Consider the following 22,732-nt stretch of genomic DNA (forward strand, 5'->3'; position numbering starts at 1 on the left):
TTATGTGGTAAATATGTATATGAATACAATAATTTGTTATGTGGAGTGTGTGTTGTTGCTGTTGTTGTTGTTTCTCGTGTTGGTTTGGGTTTCGTTCGGTTTCGCATGGGAGGAGTGCGGTTCGTCTGTGGTGTTTATGTTTTTTTCTGGTGTTCGGTATTCGTGGAGTGTCGTGTCTTGTCGTTTCCCTTACAATTACATGCATTTACAAAATAAGCGCCTTTTTTTTTAAAATACCGCAAAAAATTACGTTTATCCGTTAAAATTCTATTAAAAATGAAAAATCGTTAAACACGTCTATACGAAACATACTCGTTAAAACGAAAAAATATAGCCTACACCTACACCAAAGGGCACTACCAAACTAACTGCTTAGAGCTAGGGATGCGATCGACATGACCACGGCGACCGTTGTCCACTTGCGTTGTATAGTTGAGGCCTTATCTGCGGATTGTCAGTGGTTAATGATTGCCGTTCCACGTGGATTGCTCGTGCGGCCTCGTCTTACCTCTACTTACCATAGAAAATAGTCTCCCGGCGCTTGGTGTAGTTCGTGCCGATCAGGATAAACGCACAGGTTATCGGTGTGGGGGATTCGAGTTGATCTCTAGGAATGCGCGTCCGCACAGTCATGCTGTAGAGGCCACTGGGGTCCTGGTCCAGCTGCGTCAGCACCGAATCCAGCACATGGGTGTCGAACCTGCACAAATAATAAATAATGATTAATTCCCCTTGCATGCCATGCCGCAATCTGCAGTTGATGGACTTACATGACCGACAGGATCGGCTGTGGAAAGACGTGTTGAACCGCACACATTATGTCCACATCCGACTGCGCGCCGCCCATTCGTGCCTCCAGCATGAAATCCGACTCAGGAACTGTCAGTGTGATGGCGTTGGGAGATGGTGAAAAATCGTGAGAATTAATCAAGTGTCAGACAAAACAAAGAAATATTCCAAAAAAGAGGAATATCAACGACAACAGGCGGTTCCGGGTGCCGCAGTGACTGCCACCTGACACGCATGCAAAATGTGAAAGGGGAATCACACGTGCCACAGGGACACATCACACCTGTGCCAACACCCCATACAATGCCCCGTTATGACACCCGTGACACCCACCGATTATTTGTAAGCGGGCACTCCGCTTGTCCGTGGTCTCAAAGGTCTGCACGGCACAGGTGTACTCCCCCGTCATGTTCCAGTCGGGATTCTTTATCGATATAACACCGGGACTGCCCTCCATGCTGAATATTTTGGTGTCTATCTTTGACTTCATGAAGCCCTGCAAGTACAAGTCGCAAGCAATTTTATGTTAATTAATTTTTGCCGCCCCCGTCCCCAGTGCGGGGCAGACAATGACAATGACTCACCATGGCGAACCCCTTCACCGAGGGTATCCATTGATAGATGGAGTGATTGTTGAACAGCCACTTCAGCACAAATCCCTTCTCGCTGGCCCCAATCTCGTACTCGCAGTCGAGCACCAGAGGATCGGGTTCGTTATCACGTTCGAGTGTGTAGGTGTGCGGCACCCGCAGATTCGTGATGCGCACCGAGTGGGTGACTACGCAGCACAAAACGGAGCAAAAAAAACGGCGGAGGATTAGGATTAGTTTCCGGCATCAAGTGGCTTTTGCGGTAATCCGCACACTCGCGGGTGTGCAAGTAGCACTCACCTGTGAGTAACGTCAGCCAGGCCAGCAGCGTTGCGCACAGGACCCTCCCGCTCGCCATGTGCGCTGCCTAATCTTCGACCTGGTCCGGGTCCGGAGCCGGGTCCTCCTCGTTGTTGTCGTTGTGCTGCTCTTGGACGCTCCGTTGCTGCTCTGCAGTGACTGCAATCGGCTAATACTGGACGTTAATTGTTGTTGTTGTTGTCGTTGTCGTTGTTGTTGTGGCTGTGGGTTGCTCCTCGGTCCAAATCCGTTTGCGGGTCCAGAGCCGCCTAGGCACAGGGACAGCCACAGCCGCCATTTGGGCTGGGAATCACACTCATTATCACGGACATCTCATCACAGAACAACAGTTTGACTGGAACCCGGGGCACCCTTGGTGGTTGTGTTGTACAATTAGGAGGGGGAGGAGGAGGAGGAGGAGCTGTGGCAGTGGCGGTGGCCGTGGCGCTGGCGGGGGTGGCCGATACAAACTTTTCTCATACAAACGATGAGCTCAGCACTACGAGCGGCCCCAATGCTGGAGTTGGAGTGTGCACATCCCTCGGCGGCTCGCCGTGCGCCTCTCTGTCGCCTGCTGAATTGCTGCACTACGTCCACCTTCGATTATTGCACTTGCAGTTCCATTTTATGGCTGGCAATTCAAAACTTTCCACATATACAACACTTTTTGTTGGTGAAAAATCGACTTTTTGCTATGTGTAAAACGTGTGCTAGTGTGCGGGAGTGTGTGTGCGTGTGGGGGGAAAATTGTGCCAAAACGGAGTGTGGAGTTCGTACGGAGTAGTACTCGTATTCACGGCGCATCCACCGCGACCTGCGTGGTGGTTCTGCTCAGTGTGACACCGAACTTATCGATAAAAATATACCAAAATATAGCTTTCCGTTTTAAAAATATACCATAAATATACCGTTATCTTAAATCATTTTCTTCGATATTGCTCTTCCATTCAATATTACCAGATAGTTGGAATTTTCAACACTAAAACTATCATTTTATCTAATTCATCATTCAATTTTCCATTGGTTGGTTAGTTTTTATGACTTCTTTTTGTGGGTTTTTTTGCAAAACAAGCTTAAAACTAAAAAGGTCAACCAAAACAAATACCTTTAAATGTTACGTGAGTGGGAATGAAATGTTACGTCATTTGACAATTTGTTGCTGGTATGTATGAGCGTTTGTGTACCCTGTTTCCATTAATTAATATTCAAATTCCACTTTTCCCGCTGCTTTTGAATATTAATAATGACTTTATCCTAGACTGACATGCTTTTAACCTTTGCAATTCGATGATATCTTTTTCCCAAAGTAACATAATATTGTCCATGCTGGGGAATCACTTTGTTGCTGATCACTTTTCGCAGCATGTCGCTTTTTCCTAGTTAAAATATCCCTAAAGGTATATAATATACCTCAAATGGTCACCCTGGTTCGTGTTGGTATTTTCTATATAAATGTTGTCCCTTTTCCAGAGCAGCTTTTAATGTTTTAACACTGGAATGCATCCTTCGTTCAAGAGAGAGAGAGAGCTTTTGGCGAGCTCTCTCTCTTTCTGCCACTGCGCCTGCGCTTCATTTCACAGTTGCAGCTTTCATCCACTAGCGTTGCTCGAATGCAGCCCTGGATGCAGCGAGCGCGCGCCAATTCGATTGCAAGTCGAAATTTGAATGGGAAAACTGCAGTCCTTTAGTATGTTGTGGTTTATTAAATTTTCAATAACATCAGCAAAAGTCTTAGAGTCTAATTAATATTTAATAGTATTTTTTCTTTTTGTTACGCGCACACATCAAGTACTACACACGCGTGTACATATATGTGAATTCACTTTAAAAGTATGCTATAGATGTGCAATGGATCAGATTCGCATAGATATATTCTATGCTTGGATTCCGATATACAGTGTGTAAGTGGACTCGCAACTATAGCGTTTGATTTGGTCGCATTAAAATCTCTGTGCTCTGGCATATTCTACTCCTACAGATACTGATCACTACGTGGCTGTCGGACCTGGCTAGGTGCTAGGGGGTGACTAGTTGGACAGAGGGGGCAAAGGGTGTGTTAAAAAGTGCTTAGATCGAAATGAGACAGAAATCACCGTGGGTGGAATCAAATATACACAAGCCAAGCGGAACGGGGGATGGTCCTAGGGTGTCCTGCGTCAGGACCTAGTCACTCGCCTCGTCGTGACTGGCCGCTGGTGTCCGACGGTGCTGATGCCCGATGAGCGTCTCGATGCGAAAGTCCTTGGCATAGCTCTGCTTGTTGGACCGCAGGCTGGCTGGCTCACCGTCGTAGCGGCTCCTCGGACTGGACGTGAGGGCCTGGACAATGGGGCTTCTGGAGGTCTCGGCATGCTCGAACAGCAGCATATCCGCCGGCACGTCCAGCCGGTTCGTGCACGCACTATCCACCGAGTCCGATATGTGCGAGTCCTCCTGGTCGTTCTCGTTGGCGCTCTCCACATCGATCTTGTCCTCGCACGAGTCGTCGTCCGCCTCTGCCTCCGCCTCGGTCTCTGCATCCGCATCTGCCTCCGCCTCCGCATCGTCGTTGTACACATTGAGATCCATGTAGCCACCGCCGGTGGTGCCGCTGACCCTCTCCCCGTACTCGCCGTGGGCCGGAATGCCAGCGGCGGCACTGGCCATAGTCGCCACATCGAAGGGGTAGGGACTTTTGTACTTGCCGCCGACTCTACTCCCAGCACCGCCACTGCTGTGGGCCACGGCCTCTGTTGCATCCACACCCCGAGCGCGATTTATGAAGTTGAGGCGATCGAACTTGTCGCCACTCTGGCCGTTCTGGTACAGCGATGCCTCGGCATTGGCGAAAAAGTTGAACTTCTTGTCCGCCCGCAGCGCCGTGTCGAAGACATCCGCCGGCGAGTGCATCACGTCAAAGTCTCGGCTGCCGTTGAAGTTGGGCACATTGAAGTGCACCGGGACCAGCGGCACGGGTTTGCGTATCCAAAATGGAGACAGTGTGCCGAATACCGCCGGAAAGGAGAATCGCTGCATTGTGGGGGCCCGCTTGTATCGCTTTCGCCGTCGGAGGAAACTGCCGTTGTCAAACATGTCCTCGGCCAGCGGGTCCAGGGTCCAGAAGTTGCCCTTGCCCGGATTGCCCGGCTCGCGCGGCACCTTGATGAAGCAATCGTTCAGGCTGAGATTGTGCCGGATGGAGTTCTGCCAGGCGGGGAACTTGTCCTTGTAGTAGGGAAAGCTGCAAGTAAATGGGAAGATGTCTCTAAAGATATTTCCCGTCGGACACTCGGTCGGACAGAAGGCACTACTTACCGCGACATGATGAAGTCACAGATCCCGCTGAGGGTCAGCTTCTTGTGTGGCGACTGCAGAATGGCCATTGTGATGAGGGCTATGTAGGAGTACGGCGGCTTCACCAGTGGACCGCCGGCATTGCCGGAACCATCTCCGGCGCTACCGCCGATGGCCGACGGCTCCAGATCGCTGTCGTCGCAGGCCATGGACATGGCATCCACGGCGGCGGCTCGCGATGATGCACTGCCGGTCCGCTGGCTCTTGTGCAACGGCGGCGACAGGGAGACGCTGTCGTGCAGAGTGTGCATGGGATCCGTGCTGGTGTGCATGATTAGCGACTATCACTAACTAGATTCTAGAGGGAGATTCTATGCTATTCTTCTCCTACGAGTATGCAGTAGAGGACGCAACACTTTCGCTTTGACTTTTGCTCAGGAACTGTGTTCGATTTGGCTGATTATTTATTATTATTATTCACTTTGATTTTGATTTTGAGTTTGAATTGGAATTTGAATTCGATATCCAATCGGCCATGTCACTCGCGCACCATTTCGTTTTCGTTTTCGTTTTGCGTTTCGCTTCTTAACGGTTTCGGTTACCGGCGGCGGCGGCGCTTACTGATAACTGTACATGACGAAACGAAGACTCAAAGCTTGAAGCTGAAGCTGAAGCTCGGGGAGATACACTTGGATGGTGGTCCGGTCGTCGTGTCTGTCTGAGGCGGAATCCGGCTGCCAAATGTTAACTGAATCGCAACGAAAACGAAAATCCTCTCGCCCAAAATGTTTTTCTACATAACTCAAACATTTATTTTATGGAAAACCGCTGCCGCTGCCGCTTGCATGGGCTTTTGTGTCGCCGCTGCTGTGTTTTCGTATCTCGAATAACTGTGATTCTACGGCAACGCGACGTCGCGTCGGGGCAGCATCCCTGCAGCAGACAGCCTCGCTCCGTCTCGCTCTGGCGGGGGATGAGATGAGCCGTAAACCAATCTATGGCCCAGCAGGCCATCCCTCTCTGGCGTCTCTCTCGCTGCTGTTGCACTCGCTCTCTCTCTCGCTCCCACCAGCCTTATGCTATCTCTCTCGCGTAATAACATAAAATGGTGGAGTGTCCTCGTCCTGGTTCTTGCTGCTGTTCCTGATGTAAATGTGAAATTTGCGACGGCAAATTGGCAGACGGCAGCGAGAGCTGCGACAGCAACTGCGACTGCGACTGCGAGGCTGCAGAAGCCAAAACTCAGCGTGGTTGGAAGGGAGTGAGGTGGGAGCAGGGACTAGGGTTAGTGGCTGAGGGGAGGATAAACATTTTGCGCAAATTTTGAGATACCTTCTGCAGCTTTGACGTCGTGGCTCTTAATAATGTTTCATTATGTCAGCCACATGGAGGTACCACCCAGCCGCCCAGCCGCCTTCCCTCTCTCTGGCATCCTACCGAGCTACCCACCTACCCACCTCCTCCCTGCTCTTTCGTTCAAATGTTAGCATTTTTATGTGCGAATGTTTTTCTAACCGTATGTCGGCGTTTCTCTCGATTTCTCTCGTTTCGTTCTGCCGCTCCCTCCTCCGCAAACCACTTCGGGTATGCGCCATTTTCGCCAACATTCTCCCACACAATAAAGCGGAGCATTGTCGAACGGTGAAGGCGGGAGGGGAGGGAAGAGTGCGGATATTCTGTATACATGTGTTTGCTGTATTTGTATCCATGCGAGTTTTGTATTATTTCTCCTTTTCATTTTCGCTGTTTATACCTCAGTAATCTCCACATCCCTTTTGGGGTATATGCGATCTTAATGTAGTCATGGAGATGTACACATGCAGATGTATTCCCGATCAAGTTAATTATCAAACAATAGTAATTATTAATTAGTAGTAATTAATTAGTTAGCAACTTGACCTGCTTTCCCATCAGTTTTGAGAATATTTCGGTTAATTTTTGCAGCTAGAAGGAATACACAAAAATTTGCCAAGACTTTTGCCTCTGTTTTTGCTTTTTATTTTATATCAAAAATAATTTCTGCCATAGCCCTAATCCACCGATCCATCAGATAGCTCTTTAAGCCACATATTTGGTGGAAAAAGAGTTATGATTGTTAAGAGAAATTAATGGGTATTCTTTAGTCGTTATATGGACCATGTGCCAGAGCCTTTCACTCGCTTTGTTGCCCACTTGTTAGACATTATTGTTCTTGTTTTTGTTGCAGTGTTGTTCAGTGTTCAGATTTCAGTGTTCGGTGTGCAGAGGCTTCCCCTTTTCAAATTAAACATTCAGTAGTCACTTTTATTTGTTGTACTTTGTTCAAATTAGTTTTCCAGTTTTGCGGAAGTTACACACACACACGCACACATGGAACAGCACACACACACACACACACCCACGCAAACACAAAAGGCAAAGCGGCAGAATAATGGCCGCCATCTTCCCATTGGGGACAATATTGATATCGTTTCTTTCACTTGGCATCCATTTTCATTATTCCAATTCTGTTTAGCTGTATACGAAACATCTCTACCCCCACTCCTCTGTTGCTCCATCCCACTCTCTTCCCCCGCTCTATTCCCCTCTCTCTACCAACTTCTTTTCCACTCCGTTACACTAACGAATCAATGATTTTTTGGCCAGCTTCAGAGGGGCGTGGCATTGCGTTTTGTTATGTATCCTCATCCGTTTGGATTTGTGTTGGTATTAGATAGATAGAGACAGCTAAAGAGAGAGAGAGAGAGAGCGAGAGAGTGGGTGAGACAGTGGATAAGTGCGGGGGGGATTACGGTCTACGGATTGTGTCAGTTTCCCAATTTAGTTGCGGAAAATTTATTGCGGCATTCATTCCCTTCGTCTTGTTTATGGCCAAACAAAGGTTCTTATGGCTTTTGGCCAGAAAAAGTTGTTCACACAAAAGCAAAAATCAAATCAAATGCTTGGCAAACATACCTAAATATGTATGGAGTATGTACATACATATATTTGTACATATACATACACACATGCATATCGAATCGAAGCATTAGAGAGAGAGAGAGAGAGAGAGAGAGCGCAAACTAAATCGAATTTCCTTTCGATTGCCTTTTTGGCAATCTGCATTATAAATACTTTGCGTACTTTATTTAAGTTCGATTAAAATACTTTCTTTTTTTATGTACATATCTACCACTCTTCCCACTGCATTCAACACTAACTAATCCTCAAAAATATTCGCTTAGCCGAAGCATCCTAAGCATTAGTTGCCATGGCAATTGACAGTTTGGCAAACTGCAACCCAACTCATCCAGCATCCAGCTATCCAGCTATCCTCTCGTAGCCATATCCATGTCCATGTCCAACGACAGCCACATCCCCTGTCTGTCTACGGTTAATCATCGCTTGGGCACAGCATGGAACCCATGGGTGGAGGATGGAGGACTTTTTGGCGGCCAGTTGAGCGTGAGGATGCGGTGCACTCAAGCTTTTGCCGTCGAACAATTAACTTATGGGCAAACAATAACGCCCAGGAATGCACGCTGGCAAGAACTAGAGCTAGAGCCAGAGCCAGAGCCACCACAGCCACATCCTGCTCAGGCTGAGGCAGCGGCATGATCCAGCAATAATCCTTCTTTTGTCAGCAAATTTATTGCACACAAACAAACGACCAAAGGACATGGAGGACAGGAGGATAAAAGGGAGCGAAGCATTGGGCGGGGGATGATGCACTGGCTGAGACGGATACTGGGGCTGGGATTGTGGATTGGGCTTGGATGAGCGCAGACTTTGACAATACAAATTTTTATTGCGAAATCTGCAAAAGGCAAATAAAAGATTTGACACTTGAATTGCTTTGACTGCAAGGAGCAGCAGCAGTAAACGGCCAGGACAATGGCTACAGTGACTCCTGCTTGGCGGGGACTGCCACTAATTTGTGCTCGAGATGCTGCGGAGTGTCTGGCACCTGGAGAATCGCTAAGGCAAACACACTCGAGGTCGGGCCGCCTCCTGGCTCCCGGCTTAATAGCTTCGCTTCTTATGTCATTATTAAATCTTTGAAGTATCTGCAGGATGGCAGGATGGCTGGCATGGATCTGGAGCAGGGGCAGAGACACATACAGGCACTTGAATACTTGAGTGACGCTCAATTTGATGGACAAGGACATCAGGAATCAGTAACCACCCACCCAGGACAATGGGAAAAATCACAGCAGGCAGCGGACAAATTGCGCAACTGCACCCGCAAAATTTCATCCAGCATCAGCAGCAGCATCAGCATCAGCAGGAGCCAGCAGCCAGGATCCAAGCCAGCCAACAAGTGGAAAGCACAACAATGGGATGCTCTACCTCTGCCTCTCCCCTGTCCCCTGCCCAAGCATATTTCACGCTCGATTTATCCTCATTCAGTGGTGGGTACAGAGGGCTGGGCTACAAGGGTTTGTGGCAGCAGCAGCAGCAGCAGCAGCAAGTGCTCTGATGTTTCGTGCCTCATTTCATTCAGTTTTGTTCATTTGATGTGGCTGCGGATGATGATGATGAGGATGATGCCTGGTGCCTTTTGCCTAAGCCTCTTGTTTGGCAGCAGCAGCACAAGCAGCAGCAGGCAGCCTCGGCAATAAAAATCGAGAGCCCTGCCTAAGCCTCCTTAACGCCTCTTTTCACTCACTGCCAGGATGTCAATTTCTCAATTCATAAATAACCAGAGAAAAACGGAATGTTAACGCTGCAAGTCGACGCACTAGATACCCTTTAAATGGCAGATATGTGATGGAGAAAATGCGGATTTGGGTTTATTTGAGTTTGATTTTTAATTGGAGCAAAAACATTTGCCTCGAGCGATTGTTGCCTTGAAACTTTATGTGGAGCTCTAAATGTGATTCCTTTAGCTTCTCCTTGAGTTTAATCTGTGCCAAGTCGAGCCTGTTATTCAGCATACCCTCTCCTGGTGCACAATAAGCATCCAAAGCCCTTTCAATGTGTCAGCACAAGTGTGGAAATTACAGCGGGCGTGGATGGGTTGCAAATGTGGCTCTGGTGTGGGAAAGTGGGCATCGATGGCAGAGTGTGTTATTGTTGTTTATTTGCTGCTTCTGCTGCTGCTGCGTTTACAACCGCAGCCAAAGGATATCCCCATCCAGCTATCCCTTCCTCCTCTTTCGCTCTCTCTCTCTCTCTGTGTGTGGGATCTGCTTGAGTTTTTTGAATTGGTCGACATCCTCTGGCGTACTTGGATCGCATTAAGTTGATTTATTATGCAGCGCAGAATTCAATTAAGTGGGATGATTGTCACTTGTCCGTATGCCACGAAACGCAACGCAACGAAAGCCAAGGATGTGTCCAGGACATCGGAACGTTCACTTCACTCGTCTGCGCCGTTTGCTCTCTTAACTGTTGGGGCGTGGCAGCTATTTGGACAGTTGGTAATGCCCATAACCAACGCTGATCCGATGCCAGCAACTGCTGCCCATAAAGGATAATCGTTTATTTGTTTTGGTTTCGAGGATTATGAAGTCAAAGTTAGTTCCCCCTTGGGGTTGATGCAAAGTGGTGCGACAAAGGTTGGGCACTAGATGTTACCTGATGAAGGATTATAATAGGGAAGTATGGATATACATATCTATAAGAAAACTACTGGCAAGAAATCTTCATTCCAAAGACTTCAATTGAAGCTCCATCGGAGGCCTTTTCACTCTCCCTCTCTCTCCTCATTAATTGCTCATCCGTAGACATGGAAACACTCCACAAAAGAGACAACGAGACAACACATTCACACTTGAGCGCGAAATTTAAATCAAACCAGAAAGAATCAAAATCCAGCAGGGGAGCGGGAGCGACACGCTTAATAAGTTCCCAGCGGACACGTGTGGCACGCCCCGTGGAGTGGGTGTTGGGTAATTCACACTTCCTGTCAGGACAACAGAGAGGGGGTGGCTTGCCTGTGGAATTTCATTAAATAATCGTTAGTGTAAATCAATTGGTAAGATCAAAGCGATGTGGGCTGGGCGACATGGCGACAAATGAAAAGAAAATAGAGGACAGGCACAGCCCGCACGCCGCACGCGGGACTCCGATATTACCAATTTGTGTTGCAAATAAAATGTGCACAACACTCGTAAATATTTGTTGGCATTGATGGTGATGGCGCAAACAAGTTAGCACGTGCCCGAGTGCCGCGAAGTGCGAACACGTGCGGTGAGAGCAGATAGGCCTATCAGTGTCCAAAATCAACAATATTGAATGTGCAGTCAGGCATGGGGATGGAGAGCGTGGAGAGGCTGTTTCGATGGGGCATCCTTCAGGAGGAGAGCGCCCTCCCGCCTGCTCCTATGACCAGTCCGAATAAGTCCCATTTGGATCCAGCAAATCTTTATTCCCATAATCGCATTACAGTTGACAGCCCAAATTGTCGAGTCCTGCAATCCGTCCAACGATTCGATTGTCATTGTGCTTTGAAATTTAATTTAACGCATTTACATGCAGCTTAAGATCTCTTCTGCTCTCGCCTCGGGCCATGGGCCACAGCAAACAAATCAAACGTATTTTGAGGAGCGAACAACTCAAACAAAGGGCTGCGTCTACGGATGAGGGACGGGACTCGCTTTTCGGCACCCAACCCCACACGGTCGGTCGGTCCGGCTGTGACCCTGCGCACATGCACACCAGAGGGCGGGTGGATGGCCTGGCGGCTGTGAGCGAGTTGGAAAAACTCAATATTTGAATAACTTACTACCGTGTGGAGAGCAAACTTTTGAGGCAGCAGCAAAAGCAGCAGCAGCAGCAGCAGCAACAGAAGTGGAGAGGCAGCACTTGAGGCAAGCTAAGGACATTGGCGGGTCGCAAAAGGACAATTATTTGCTTACGCGTTGTCATTCAAATTGAGTTTTAATGTAGAGCGTAGCGTAATCCACTAAGTCTCATTTCAGCACCCATCCAAAGGGGCTGCAAGTGCTCAGCTGCGAGTCCTGCGTGCTGCGTGCTGTGTCCTGCCGCTTCATGTGGGCACCATTATTTGCTCTATCACGTTCATGTACTGAAGTTATGAGGACATTATACATCCGTAGTAAACACAAATATCTATAATCCGTGCGCCCAGAGGCGGGCATTCCGTGCGTCATGCAAACTTTGGCCTGGCGTTGGGATGATGGCTGACTGCCTGCCTGCCTGCCTGCCACATGGAACACATGTACTCGGCCGTAATTGTTTGTAGATGTCCTTAAACGTCGTGCGAATATTCAGTTGGTTTGCCCCCGCTCCCCGCTTTTGTTTTATGTATCTTTGGAGGGAGTTTCGTAGAGGGAGCAGCGCCTGTTGCGCCTTGGCTGCACTTCCCAAAGAGTTTTCCCCACAAGCTGAAGTTTCAGTTCGATTGAATCTGAAGACTCGAAATTAATTAAAGTTTAAACTCCGCTCTGTACTGATTACTTACTTAGTTGGCTGAGTAGGCGTAGCAGTCGGCTGTTTGGTCAACAAGTTTTGTGTTCATTTCCAACAAAAAAAGATGGCTGAAGGCTTCAATTTTTCCCCCTGCGTCTTCAATGGCCAGGGAGTTGTGGAGCAATCGTTGTACGCCCTGGGAGCGGTATCCAAGGGCAGCACCTCCGTGGGCATCGTGGCAGCCGATGGCGTTGTCATTGGCACAGCAACGAGAGTGTCTTCGCCACTGATGGAGCCGCGCGGCATTCTACACGTGGCCTCCATAGACGCCATGATGGGAATGACTTATTCCGGATTGAGTGGCGACTTTCACATGCTCAAAAAGCATGCCCAGAAAGGTGCCCAAAACATGAAGTAATAAGCTGAAACTTGTTGATGATTGCCGCTGAAGTTTTTTATACTATCCCATAGGCTGATCAATGGCGTTCCCGTCGAAGTTAAGCAATTGGCACACTGCCTGGCATCTCTCATGCAGGAGCACACCCACTCCGCGAGTGCGCGACCCTTTGGAGCTGCCCTGCTGATCGCTGGCTGGGACAAGGGCTTGCCACAGCTGTACGCATGCAGTGCCGACGGCTCTTACTGCCCCAGAAAGGCCTTTGCACTGGGTCGTAATGCTGCCGAATGCACGAAACTCCTGGAGCAGCGATACACCACGAAACTCAAAGTAGAAGACGCCATCAACGCGGCACTGTGGGCCCTAAAGAAAGGTTATGAGGAGGAGCAGAAGGCTCCCTTGCCCAGCGACGCCATTCAAATGGGGATTGCCTATCCAGAGGGATTTGAGTGTGTGGAGTTTGATATTGTGGATGAGTTTTATGCCGATTGTGTTTAGTATTTATAGAGGATTAAAACTGCATACGAAGCTATTACCCACATGGATACCGAATCCCTATATGGCCATAAAGATAGAAAATGAAACAGAAAATGCCTCACATTTAGTAACTCTTTTGCAATTAGAAGCTATTCCTATCTGTTGTCTATTTCCATCCACTTATCCTGTAAATGTTGCACACAGACACACACAGATTCCATTTCAATCTAAAGGATACCTTAGGGGCTAGGGATATCTACGAATATTAAGAATTTCATTAATGCCTCCCATCTAAAAAGAGTCTTCCCTGCCTCCGCCTGTACTCTACTTAGGAATGGCTCTCCTCTTGCTCTTCCCTCTCCATGGCATGTTGGGTGGAACGTACAGGCACAATTTCCATATTATTCCAAATCTTTGTGTGAAGTGTTTTTGCGCAGAAAACTGTAATTCTTATTCATTTCCAGGACGCACTCTGGAGTGCCTGCTAGACGATTATTAGCAATTTGATATAACTGCATGTAAGTACAACACGAGAACAAGTCAACAACGGATTCGCCCACACCCATACCTGCACACACACACACACACGTGCACGTGTAGCAGAGCCACTTACATAAGACCAGAGAGAGTCTGTCGCTCCCTCTCCCTCTCTCTCATTCTCTCACTCTCTGTGTAGCTGTGTCGTCGCCTGTGCAAAATCACTTCAGTTAACTAAATGCGCCGACTGCGACGCAGGCAGCACTGCTCGCAGGGAAGGCTAGAGCGAGAGGCAATGACTGCCGAAAAGCAGCAGCCATTGCGCGGGGTGTGGCCACAGAGGCAGCCAATGGCTGTGCAGCAGCGCATACATATGGATCCTGGACAGGATGTGAGGCTGGGGAAAGTTAAGCTCATTTTCACTGCTTCTATTCTTTTGCTTTTCTCCTCTGTCTCCCGCTCTCCCTCTCTCTCTCTCACTCGAATTTACTTTACTAACAAAACATGACTGTTGGGAGGCAAAAAGGAAATTGTTTTATCAAATGGGTTTCCTTACGCTTTTTTATTATGAAATTAATTTCCAACATCGTTCCGCAGTCGTTGACGTTTGCCCGCACACCCCTCCAGCCCCACCACCGACCACATCTGAGCTGTGGGGCCATTTTCCAGTTTCATTTCCCACCCGTTTGATGGCACGCTCTTTGAGCATGTGTTTACTCTAGTTTTGCTTTGCCTTTTCCCTCGCTTAGCAATTTTCTACTCGCATTTAATGGAAATGTTTGCGTAGCGCCCTCCCCGACCAGCCCTCCCCCCACTCCCTCGACCGTCTGGCAATGGCATTAAAATGCAAATCTTGATTATGAATTTAAGACCTCGCTCGCACACACAAATTGAATTCATTTGCCACTCGAATGGCAGCAGCCAAGCAATCCAAAAACTTTTATTCAATTGCGCCGCAACCCTCCTTACTGTCAATCAGCTCTTCGGATGGGAGTCTATCACTATATAGTTTTGCTGTTATTAAATGACAAAAATATTTCATTGCTTTCACTTATTTTTCATGATCTTCAAGCCAAAGAATAAATCTATGCAAAACCAAGCAATTTACTTGCAAGGTGACGTCTTCACCACAGCGGAGTCTCTTGCGGTGACCAATATCTCCATCTCCATCCCTTTCTGGCGCTTGTCGCTCTGAGCGTGGTGAATAAGTTATTGGTGCTCCCCACAGCAGAAGTACCTTGTTGGTAATTTCACCATGCAGCAATCTTCTGTTATGGATCCTATCATTAATTTCTGCCGAAAATGTTGTGTTGGCAGCTTCTGCCTCTCAAAATTCCGCCATAAACTCAAATCCTCTTTGCTAGCTCTTTTGGGCAACTTTCTGCGTTCTTTGCGGTTTATTATTCTGCACTTATTTCCATTCAGGTCTGAGACTGCACCTGCGTTGGGTCCGTTGTGGGTGCAACGAAAGAAATGTCTAAAATCGATGGGCATTTGTGGACAAAACTTAGGAGGCTTCCGCTGGCGAAGTGTTTTTTTGCTCTGCCCTGGCCGGCCGAAACGCCCAATCGAAATTAATAAGGTGTTATGGACAATAAAGGCACGGGGGGACGAGTTTGCTGCCCTGCCTCCATGTTGTGACAGACTTGGGAGAGCTGGACAGCCTGAGAGTGGGTTGGGTGGTGGTCATAACAGCCAGCGATAGTTACTCAATGCAACGGCAGAAGCACCACCGTCAGATCGATAGCACTGCGCTGCAAAAGTATTTCTTTCAAGCCACTGGCAATCAACTGCAGCCCGAAACCTGCTCACTAGTGTAATCGATACGAAAATCATACTCAAAATAGAATGGCCACTAAGTCAGTTAGCATGAATGTGTCCGCCAGCTAATTGTGAAATCAGTTTAGGCGCACTTTTCCATCGGCTCAAAACGGGCGCTGCCGCCGCGGAACATTCAAAAATCGTAAAAAATAAATATAAGCCACAAAAAATTGAAATAAAAATAAAATAAAATATATTTAAACGTTGCCTTAATGTGCGGCCAGTGAGTGGAGTGTTCAAAGCAGTAGCAGCCGATCCAAGTCATCCGCAATGGTGCAGTTCCAGGGAAAATCAGGCGCCGCTGGTGGTGGTCAGTGCTAATCGAATTTGCCCCTGGGAACTTGACCTTGAAACGTGGCCACGAGCCAACTGAACTGTTACTCCCTTGGCTTTTGCAGAACTCATTCACATGGTGACGCTGGACAAGACGGGCAAGAAGTCCTTCGGCATCTGCATAGTGCGCGGGGAGGTGAAGGACTCGCCCAATACGAAGACCACAGGAATATTCATCAAAGGCATCGTGCCCGATAGTCCCGCCCACTCGTGCGGCAGGCTGAAGGTGGGCGATCGCATTCTCTCGCTGAACGGAAAGGATGTGCGCCACTCCACCGAGCAGGCGGTCATCGATCTCATCAAGGAGGCCGACTTCAAGATCGACCTGGAGATACAGACCTACGACAAGAGCGAGGAGCAGTCCAAGCAGAACGATCCGCGCAGCAATGGCTACATGCAGGCCAAGAACAAGTTCAACCAGGAGCAGGTCCCCATCAACACCATGGGCATGGGCCAGAGCCAGAGCCAAAGCCAGGGACAGGGGCAAGGGCAAGGCATGGGCATGAACAGGCAGCCCACGATGCAGAAGCGGAACCAAACATTCACGGCCTCCATGCGGAACAAGCACGCGGCGAGCAACTATGCGGACGAGGACGATGAGGATACCCGCGACATGACCGGACGCATCCGCACGGAGGCGGGCTATGAGGTGGGTGTCGGTTCCTTTGCCCTAAAACATTCCCCGGCTGTGATGTGCATTCTCTGCCCCACAGATTGATCGCGCCTCTGCGGGCAACTGCAAGCTGAACAAGCAGGAGAAGGAGCGCGACAAGGAGCAGGAGGACGAGTTCGGATACACGATGGGTGAGTCTGCGAATGCGGTCCATGCTGTGGCTAATCTGCTCTCCCACAGCCAAGATCAACAAGCGGTACAACATGATGAAGGATCTGCGCCGCATCGAGGTGCAGCGTCCGGCCAGCAAGCCGCTGGGCATCGCCCTGGCCGGCCACAAGGATCGCCAGAAGATGGCCTGCTTTGTGGCGGGCGTCGACACCAACGGCACATTCGCCAGCGTGGACTTCAAGCCCGGCGACGAGATCGTCGAGGTGAACGGCAACGTGCTGAAGAACCGCTGCCACTTGAACGCCTCCGCCATCTTCAAGAACGTGGAAGGCGAGAAGCTCGTGCTGATCACATCGCGACGCAAGCCCAACGATGAGGGCATGTGCGTGAAGCCCATCAAGAAGTTCCCAGCGTCGTGCGACGAGGCAAGCGAGAAGCACTTCTAAACAGAAGCCACAGGAAGCTAATCCTCTGTTGCTGCTTCTCATCCACAGACCAAGTTCATCTTCGACCAATACCCAAAGGCACGCTCGGTGCAGGTGCGCAAGGAGGGCTTCCTGGGCATCATGGTTATCTACGGCAAGCACGTGGAGGTGGGCAGCGGCATCTTCATCTCCGACTTGCGCGAGGGCTCCAATGCAGAGGCGGCGGGCGTCAAAGTGGGCGACATGCTGCTGGCCATCAACCAGGACGTGACCATGGAGTCGAACTACGATGAAGTGAGTAGCACGGGGCGGCATGCCCTCTAGTCCGAGACTAATTCCACATGCTCTCAGGCAACGGGTCTGATCAAGCGGGCCGAGGGCGTTGTCACCATGATCCTGCTGACACTCAAGAGCGAAGAGTCCATACGCGCCGAAAAGGAGGCGGAGGACAAGAAGAAGGAGGGTAAGAAAGTGCAGGGGGCGAGCCCTTCCACCATTAACCACTCTTCGCTGTTCTCCTGCAGAGGCCAAGAAGGAGGCGGAGAAGCCGCAGGAGCCCGCCACAGCCGAGATTAAGCCCAACAAAAAGATCCTCATTGAGGTGAAGGTTGAGAAGAAGCCGCTGGGCGTCATAGTCACTGGCGGCAAGAACAACCACGTCAAGGTAAGGCAGCGCACCAGTGGGGCGGTAGCACAACTCAACCTCAACTCAACTTTTTCAGACTGGCTGTGTCATCACACACATCTACCCGGAGGGAGCAGTGGCCGCGGACAACCGCCTGAAGATATTCGATCACATTACCGACGTGAATGGCGGGCCGGTACACGTTGGCAGCATGACCACGCTGAAGGTGCACCAACTGTTCCACGTGACGTACGAGAGATGCGTCAATTTCACCGTCTTTCGCGCCGATCCACCCGAGCTGGAAAAGTTCAACGTGGACTTCATGAAGAAGGCGGGCAAGGAGCTCGGTCTCTCCCTTGCGCCCAACGAGCTTGGCTGCACCATCGCGGATATCGTGAGTGGCCGAGGGTACAGCGTGGCTTTTGCACTACTAAGAATCACTCGTCCCTGCAGGTCCCAGGACAATATCCGGAGATCGACAGCAAGCTGCAACGCGGTGACATCATTAGCAAGCTGAATGGCGATGCACTGGAGGGGCTCACGTTCCAGGTGTGCTTCGCGCTGTTCAAGGGCGCCAATGGCAAAATATCGATGGAGGTGACACGACCGAAGCCCACGCTGCGCACCGAAGCGCCCAAGTAAAAGGCGGGAAAACTTCCTCCAGAGCTGCGACAGCAGTCCAATCCATTGAATAAAAGATCCGACAAACTGTTAAGTGAAAACAAACTGCGTTCCGTTATGGGTTTATTCGTAAGGAAATTCCTTAGGCTATGGAGCTTGCATTCGATGCGATACGGGGCCACAGATCAGCGCATTCCTTGGCCACAGGCCCGGTGATGGCCGACCCCTTCATTTCGCCCTTGTTGTTTACTATGACCCCGGCATTGTCTTCAAAGTATATAAACACCCCGTCCCTCCTGCGGAACGGCTTGCGCTGCCGAATCACCACGGCAGGCATAACCTAAAAGAGAACATGAGACAAAAATTAGCAACCAAACACAAAGCACATAGGCACTAGACGGTAGGTGTGATTTAGTGTGTTGACTCTGAGCATTTTCACTGAAAGTCTTCCAATTTGCCGCTCTGTACATTTCACACTCACATCTAGCGTCGAAAACCATGCAATAACACTCACCTTCTTCCTGAGCTCTGGCTTGCCCTTCTTCACGGTGGCCACAAACATGTCACCGACGCCAGCAGCAGGCAGACGATTCAGACGACCACGAATACCGTGCACGGCAATAACATACAAGTTCTTGGCACCTGGAATGCATTAACACAGCTAGCATTAGCAGACGACACTTGGAGTCGGTATTTGCATGCACACTTACCAGTATTATCAGCGCAGTTCATCACGGCGCCAACAGGCAAACCTAGGGAGATGCGGAATTTACCTCCCGCGGTACCACCACGTCCTAAACGACGAAAAACACAAATATTTAGTTAAACCACTACATTTCTTTACACTTATGGTCGTTGCACAATTGCTTTTCATGGATGGCACATTTTTAAGTCGGTTTAATTGGATTATTTTTAGAATTTTTACCTCTCTTCGACATTTTGCAGCGTTCGGAACAGGAAGTAAAAAGAAAGAACTGGTTCGTTTAGTTCAGCTAGGGATGTTGAATATATATCGATATGTTGTTACTTATCGTTTATTTGTATTGTTCGGATCGATACTATTGTGTGATAAGAAAAAGAAAGAACGGTCAGTGTGACCGCAGATCTAAAAAATATACCAACAAATACCATCACATTTTCATAATATACCGTAATATACCGAAGTCTTAATTCATTTTCCTCGATGTTGTTGTTCTATTTGATATATCTGCTTGCAAAGACTTTTAACACTGAAACAAAAAGCCATCCGACTGAAGAATCTATTTTGCTTATTATAAATAATCATAAATACTTATTAGCCAAATCAGATAAAAAATATAAATATTTCTAACTAAAATTATTATTTTTTTTTTTTTTTGATATTTAATCGCTACAGCGAAATTGGTTGGTCGCAGAGATGAGTCCGCATTGACCAGGTACTTCAGTTTTGTGTTGAATATTATAAAAAGTTACTGAGAATTTTGTACTCAAAAAAGAGTTGTTTGCCGAACGAACACTAGAATTAGAATAAAAAATTATTATTTTAATATGTTTAATATGAATAATAATTAAAAGGTAATAATATCGATACTAAATGTGGTGCTGCCAGATATTCAAGGGAATGAACTAGTTCGCGAGTTGACAAACGAAGTTATGAGCCAGCCCATGGCGTATGGGATCGACCATTACCAAACGATATGGCAACCACGTGCATAAGTCCAGTTATTTCTACATACGGCGGCGTCCTTTTATAAAGCAGAGGATTTCCCTGACAAGAAAGTCCCAAACCCGATCTAACACTAACAACAAAATTTTCAGTAATATTCAACACTCAACTCAAAACTGAAGTACCTGGTCCAATCAATTTCGCAGTAGCGATTAAATATAAAAAAAAAATAAATAAATAAGACAAAAGCACAGAAGATACGAATTTAAAGCACCTTTAAAGTTAATGTTTACGTTAAAGTGCCACCCACTTAAAATTTAATGTTGCGCTGTGGGTTTTGCCTGCACTTCATTCGGCCACACACTTCTGTACATTTTTGGCGCTAACGAGGCGGCAATCTACTACGCATATTCTCATACATGTGTACTTATTGTGCTGTTTAATATGGATCAAACCGAACAATTAGGCGTCGTAAAGAAGATGGTGCACTCTGTGCTGGTTTCGTCGCCTCAGGTAATGTCGCTCCTGCAACTGAATCGCGACTACAGGGAGATGGTGGGCGCAGATGTGCCGTACCACCAGCTCGGCTACAAAGACTTGGAGCATTTTCTTCGCTCCCTTCCGGACATTGTACAGGTATGAGTGAAGTATGGGCTTCGTAGCATATTCAAATCACACTAATCCACAGGTGACCGGCACCGGACATACGGCTATTGTGCGGCCAGTGGCAACTGCAGAGTCGGAACACATCCAGAAATTCGTCAAGTGCCAGAAAAAGACGACCAGACGTCCCAGAATTCTAAGTGAACGTAAACCTCTATATGACACGACGCCATCAGATTTGGTCTTTATCAACGAGTCTGTAAGGAACGCCTCGCCTGGACACATGTACTACCCGGTTAATCAGTTTCAGCCACCAATGAGACAACCAGTAATGTTCCCTAACTATCAGTACTTGAATCCCCTTATGCAGCAGCCTCCTGTTTACTTTCACATGAACAACTTCCAGCAAAATCGTCCAATCAACCCGTTCAAACCTCAGATGAGAGTCAATCCGATCGTTTATCCAGCTGCACATCAGCAGGGAATGTATAATATGCACACACAAGTGCAACCCATTCGTATCCCATATCAAGTTAAGAAGCCTCCTCCGGCACGCCCTTCGACTCATATGCCCTTGCGCAGTTCGACTCCAATCGAAATTGAACAGCCAAAGCCAACTCAAGCTTTAGATTCCATGGTGAAGTCATTCAATGATCTATCCATTGTTGATGATGCTCCCACTGGCGAGACGAAGGCACAGGAGAAGAATGTATCTGATGCGAAGCAAGTGCCCATTGAACCCTTCAGCTGCAACGACGATAAACTCGGCTCTAATGTCTCTGCACCAGTGTCTGATGTGAAACTAACCAATGTGACGGCTCCTGAAGAAGAACCAGTCGTAGAACTGGGGAAAGCAGAAAGTCTTCCGCTTGAACTCGACGACAAACAAGAGGATAAATCCTTCGATTACGATTCCTCGAGCGATGATTGCAGCGAGAGTGATGCCTTTCCAGCATATGCTGTGGTAATATGTGGCTATCCATTGCAAAGGGAAATATATCACCCTAAAACGTTACTTCTCTTGCAGGATCAACGAGTTCTTGGTGTCGACTATCCGCGTGACACCGTTCGCTCCGATTACCAGCTGCAGCGTCGCGACTTGGAAAAAGATCTCAAAGTAGACGAGCGCTACTTCTTGCAGCTTGTGGAGGTGACCAATCCGCATAGCTTCCACTTCTGGATATACGACGACTACGACGCATATCATACATTTTCAGACAACATACAGTAAGGCAATGCCGTTCTTCAGAGTTTCTCTTATTCACTGTATTGTTTGCAGGGAAGTCTACAAAAACTTGGATTCTACAACGTTCACAATGCCCCAGTGCTTGCTGACGCCCGGCCACCTGTGTGTCGTCTGCCCCAGCAATTCATCGGTGTGGGAGCGTGCCAAGATCGTCAGCCAACGTACGGACAACGTGCGCAAGACCATCGAGGTGGAGCTCATCGATACGGGCGTAATAGATACCGTTTACACCAAGGACGTCAAGTTTCTAATGAACCAATTCGCCAACATGCCTCCGCAAGCAATACAAGGCCGACTGGCTTATGTGTCACCGTTCAAGAGTCCGCGCTGGTCCGCGAAGGCTGTTGCCACGTTCAAACAACAAGTGAGCTACCGCAGACTCTTCGCAAAAGTGGAGGCAATCAAGGTAGGAGGCTTACATTATAACTTTGAAGGGGAGATACGCATTTAAATCTTTCAGGACAACATTGCGCATGTGGTGCTCGTCGACGGGGATAATGTTAATATAAATCTTTCGCTGATAGACTCGGGCCTGGTGCGTCGCTGCTTGCAAACCTAGCAGCCCATTTACCATTTTGACCACTAATCATATATAATATTCATTCATATTCAATTCACAGTCGCCTAGTCGCGTTTTTTGTTTTTTACGTTATTTTTTTTTGTTGACATGGAATGTCCCAGTTGTTTTCTTAATTTTTATCTGGTAGTGAAACGAATCGTTTTATTTTATTTTAAGGCAAACGCTGTCCTGCTTTTCTTTTTATTATTTACGTGTAATAAAATACTAAGTTACATAAATCCTCCGACAAGTCGCTGTCCTTTGCCTGATTTATGCTTGAAAGTAAGACAAACAAGGACTCAAAGACGAACCACTTGCGCAGAGATCTCGCTCGCAAACTAAATGTTTTCGTATTCCTGAACGGAAGTTCTGAATCTGAATGGAAAATCATGATCCATGCCCAGCGGCAGGCGGCAATAAATACTTGAAATA

The 22,732-nt window shown here is 48.1% G+C and overlaps 6 protein-coding genes across 9 annotated transcripts; 3 read left to right on the plus strand and 3 right to left on the minus strand.

Annotated features, from left to right (window-relative positions):
* Positions 1–183: 183 nt before the first annotated feature.
* LOC117890767 lies at positions 184–2,514 on the minus strand. 2 transcript variants are annotated; one of them, XM_034795834.1, is made up of 6 exons: positions 1,680–2,514; positions 1,374–1,567; positions 1,123–1,285; positions 771–879; positions 519–700; positions 184–444 (listed from the first exon to the last, which is right to left on the minus strand). In XM_034795834.1, exons 1-6 carry the CDS (start codon positions 1,735–1,737, stop codon positions 365–367), a joined length of 786 nt encoding a protein of 261 aa, XP_034651725.1. In that variant the 5' UTR covers positions 1,738–2,514; the 3' UTR covers positions 184–364. The 2 variants fall into 2 exon arrangements, with proteins under 2 accessions (XP_034651725.1, XP_034651727.1); XM_034795836.1 differs by having other exon boundaries at positions 509–700.
* Positions 2,515–3,499: 985 nt separating this feature from the next.
* LOC117890742 (fork head domain-containing protein FD3) lies at positions 3,500–5,824 on the minus strand. Its single transcript, XM_034795796.1, has 2 exons — positions 4,974–5,824; positions 3,500–4,899 (listed from the first exon to the last, which is right to left on the minus strand). Exons 1-2 carry the CDS (start codon positions 5,282–5,284, stop codon positions 3,843–3,845), a joined length of 1,368 nt encoding a protein of 455 aa, XP_034651687.1. The 5' UTR covers positions 5,285–5,824; the 3' UTR covers positions 3,500–3,842.
* Positions 5,825–12,366: 6,542 nt separating this feature from the next.
* LOC117890771 (proteasome subunit alpha type-2-like) lies at positions 12,367–13,217 on the plus strand. Its single transcript, XM_034795842.1, has 2 exons — positions 12,367–12,701; positions 12,759–13,217. Exons 1-2 carry the CDS (start codon positions 12,412–12,414, stop codon positions 13,180–13,182), a joined length of 714 nt encoding a protein of 237 aa, XP_034651733.1. The 5' UTR covers positions 12,367–12,411; the 3' UTR covers positions 13,183–13,217.
* A 2,322-nt stretch (positions 13,218–15,539) lies between these two features.
* On the plus strand, positions 15,540–18,348 carry LOC117890721 (inactivation-no-after-potential D protein). Of its 2 annotated transcripts, none has more exons than XM_034795763.1 (9): positions 15,540–15,769; positions 15,858–16,441; positions 16,506–16,596; positions 16,646–17,001; positions 17,071–17,295; positions 17,353–17,464; positions 17,526–17,665; positions 17,724–18,020; positions 18,080–18,348. In XM_034795763.1, exons 1-9 carry the CDS (start codon positions 15,730–15,732, stop codon positions 18,266–18,268), a joined length of 2,034 nt encoding a protein of 677 aa, XP_034651654.1. In that variant the 5' UTR covers positions 15,540–15,729; the 3' UTR covers positions 18,269–18,348. The 2 variants fall into 2 exon arrangements, with proteins under 2 accessions (XP_034651654.1, XP_034651655.1); XM_034795764.1 differs by having other exon boundaries at positions 15,541–15,766.
* On the minus strand, positions 18,343–19,300 carry LOC117890784 (60S ribosomal protein L23). Its single transcript, XM_034795856.1, has 4 exons — positions 19,173–19,300; positions 18,958–19,041; positions 18,762–18,889; positions 18,343–18,587 (listed from the first exon to the last, which is right to left on the minus strand). The coding sequence occupies exons 1-4, from the start codon at positions 19,183–19,185 to the stop codon at positions 18,390–18,392; spliced, it is 423 nt and encodes a 140-aa protein (XP_034651747.1). The 5' UTR covers positions 19,186–19,300; the 3' UTR covers positions 18,343–18,389.
* An 831-nt stretch (positions 19,301–20,131) lies between these two features.
* LOC117890729 lies at positions 20,132–22,550 on the plus strand. 2 transcript variants are annotated; one of them, XM_034795782.1, is made up of 6 exons: positions 20,132–20,528; positions 20,581–20,824; positions 20,885–21,459; positions 21,523–21,722; positions 21,775–22,147; positions 22,202–22,550. In XM_034795782.1, the coding sequence occupies exons 1-6, from the start codon at positions 20,337–20,339 to the stop codon at positions 22,298–22,300; spliced, it is 1,683 nt and encodes a 560-aa protein (XP_034651673.1). In that variant the 5' UTR covers positions 20,132–20,336; the 3' UTR covers positions 22,301–22,550. The 2 variants fall into 2 exon arrangements, with proteins under 2 accessions (XP_034651673.1, XP_034651672.1); XM_034795781.1 differs by having other exon boundaries at positions 20,581–21,459.
* The last annotated feature ends 182 nt before the right edge of the window (positions 22,551–22,732 follow it).

The sequence above is a fragment of the Drosophila subobscura genome, chromosome E (assembly GCF_008121235.1).
Source record: "Drosophila subobscura isolate 14011-0131.10 chromosome E, UCBerk_Dsub_1.0, whole genome shotgun sequence".
Lineage (NCBI taxonomy): Eukaryota > Metazoa > Arthropoda > Insecta > Diptera > Drosophilidae > Drosophila > Drosophila subobscura.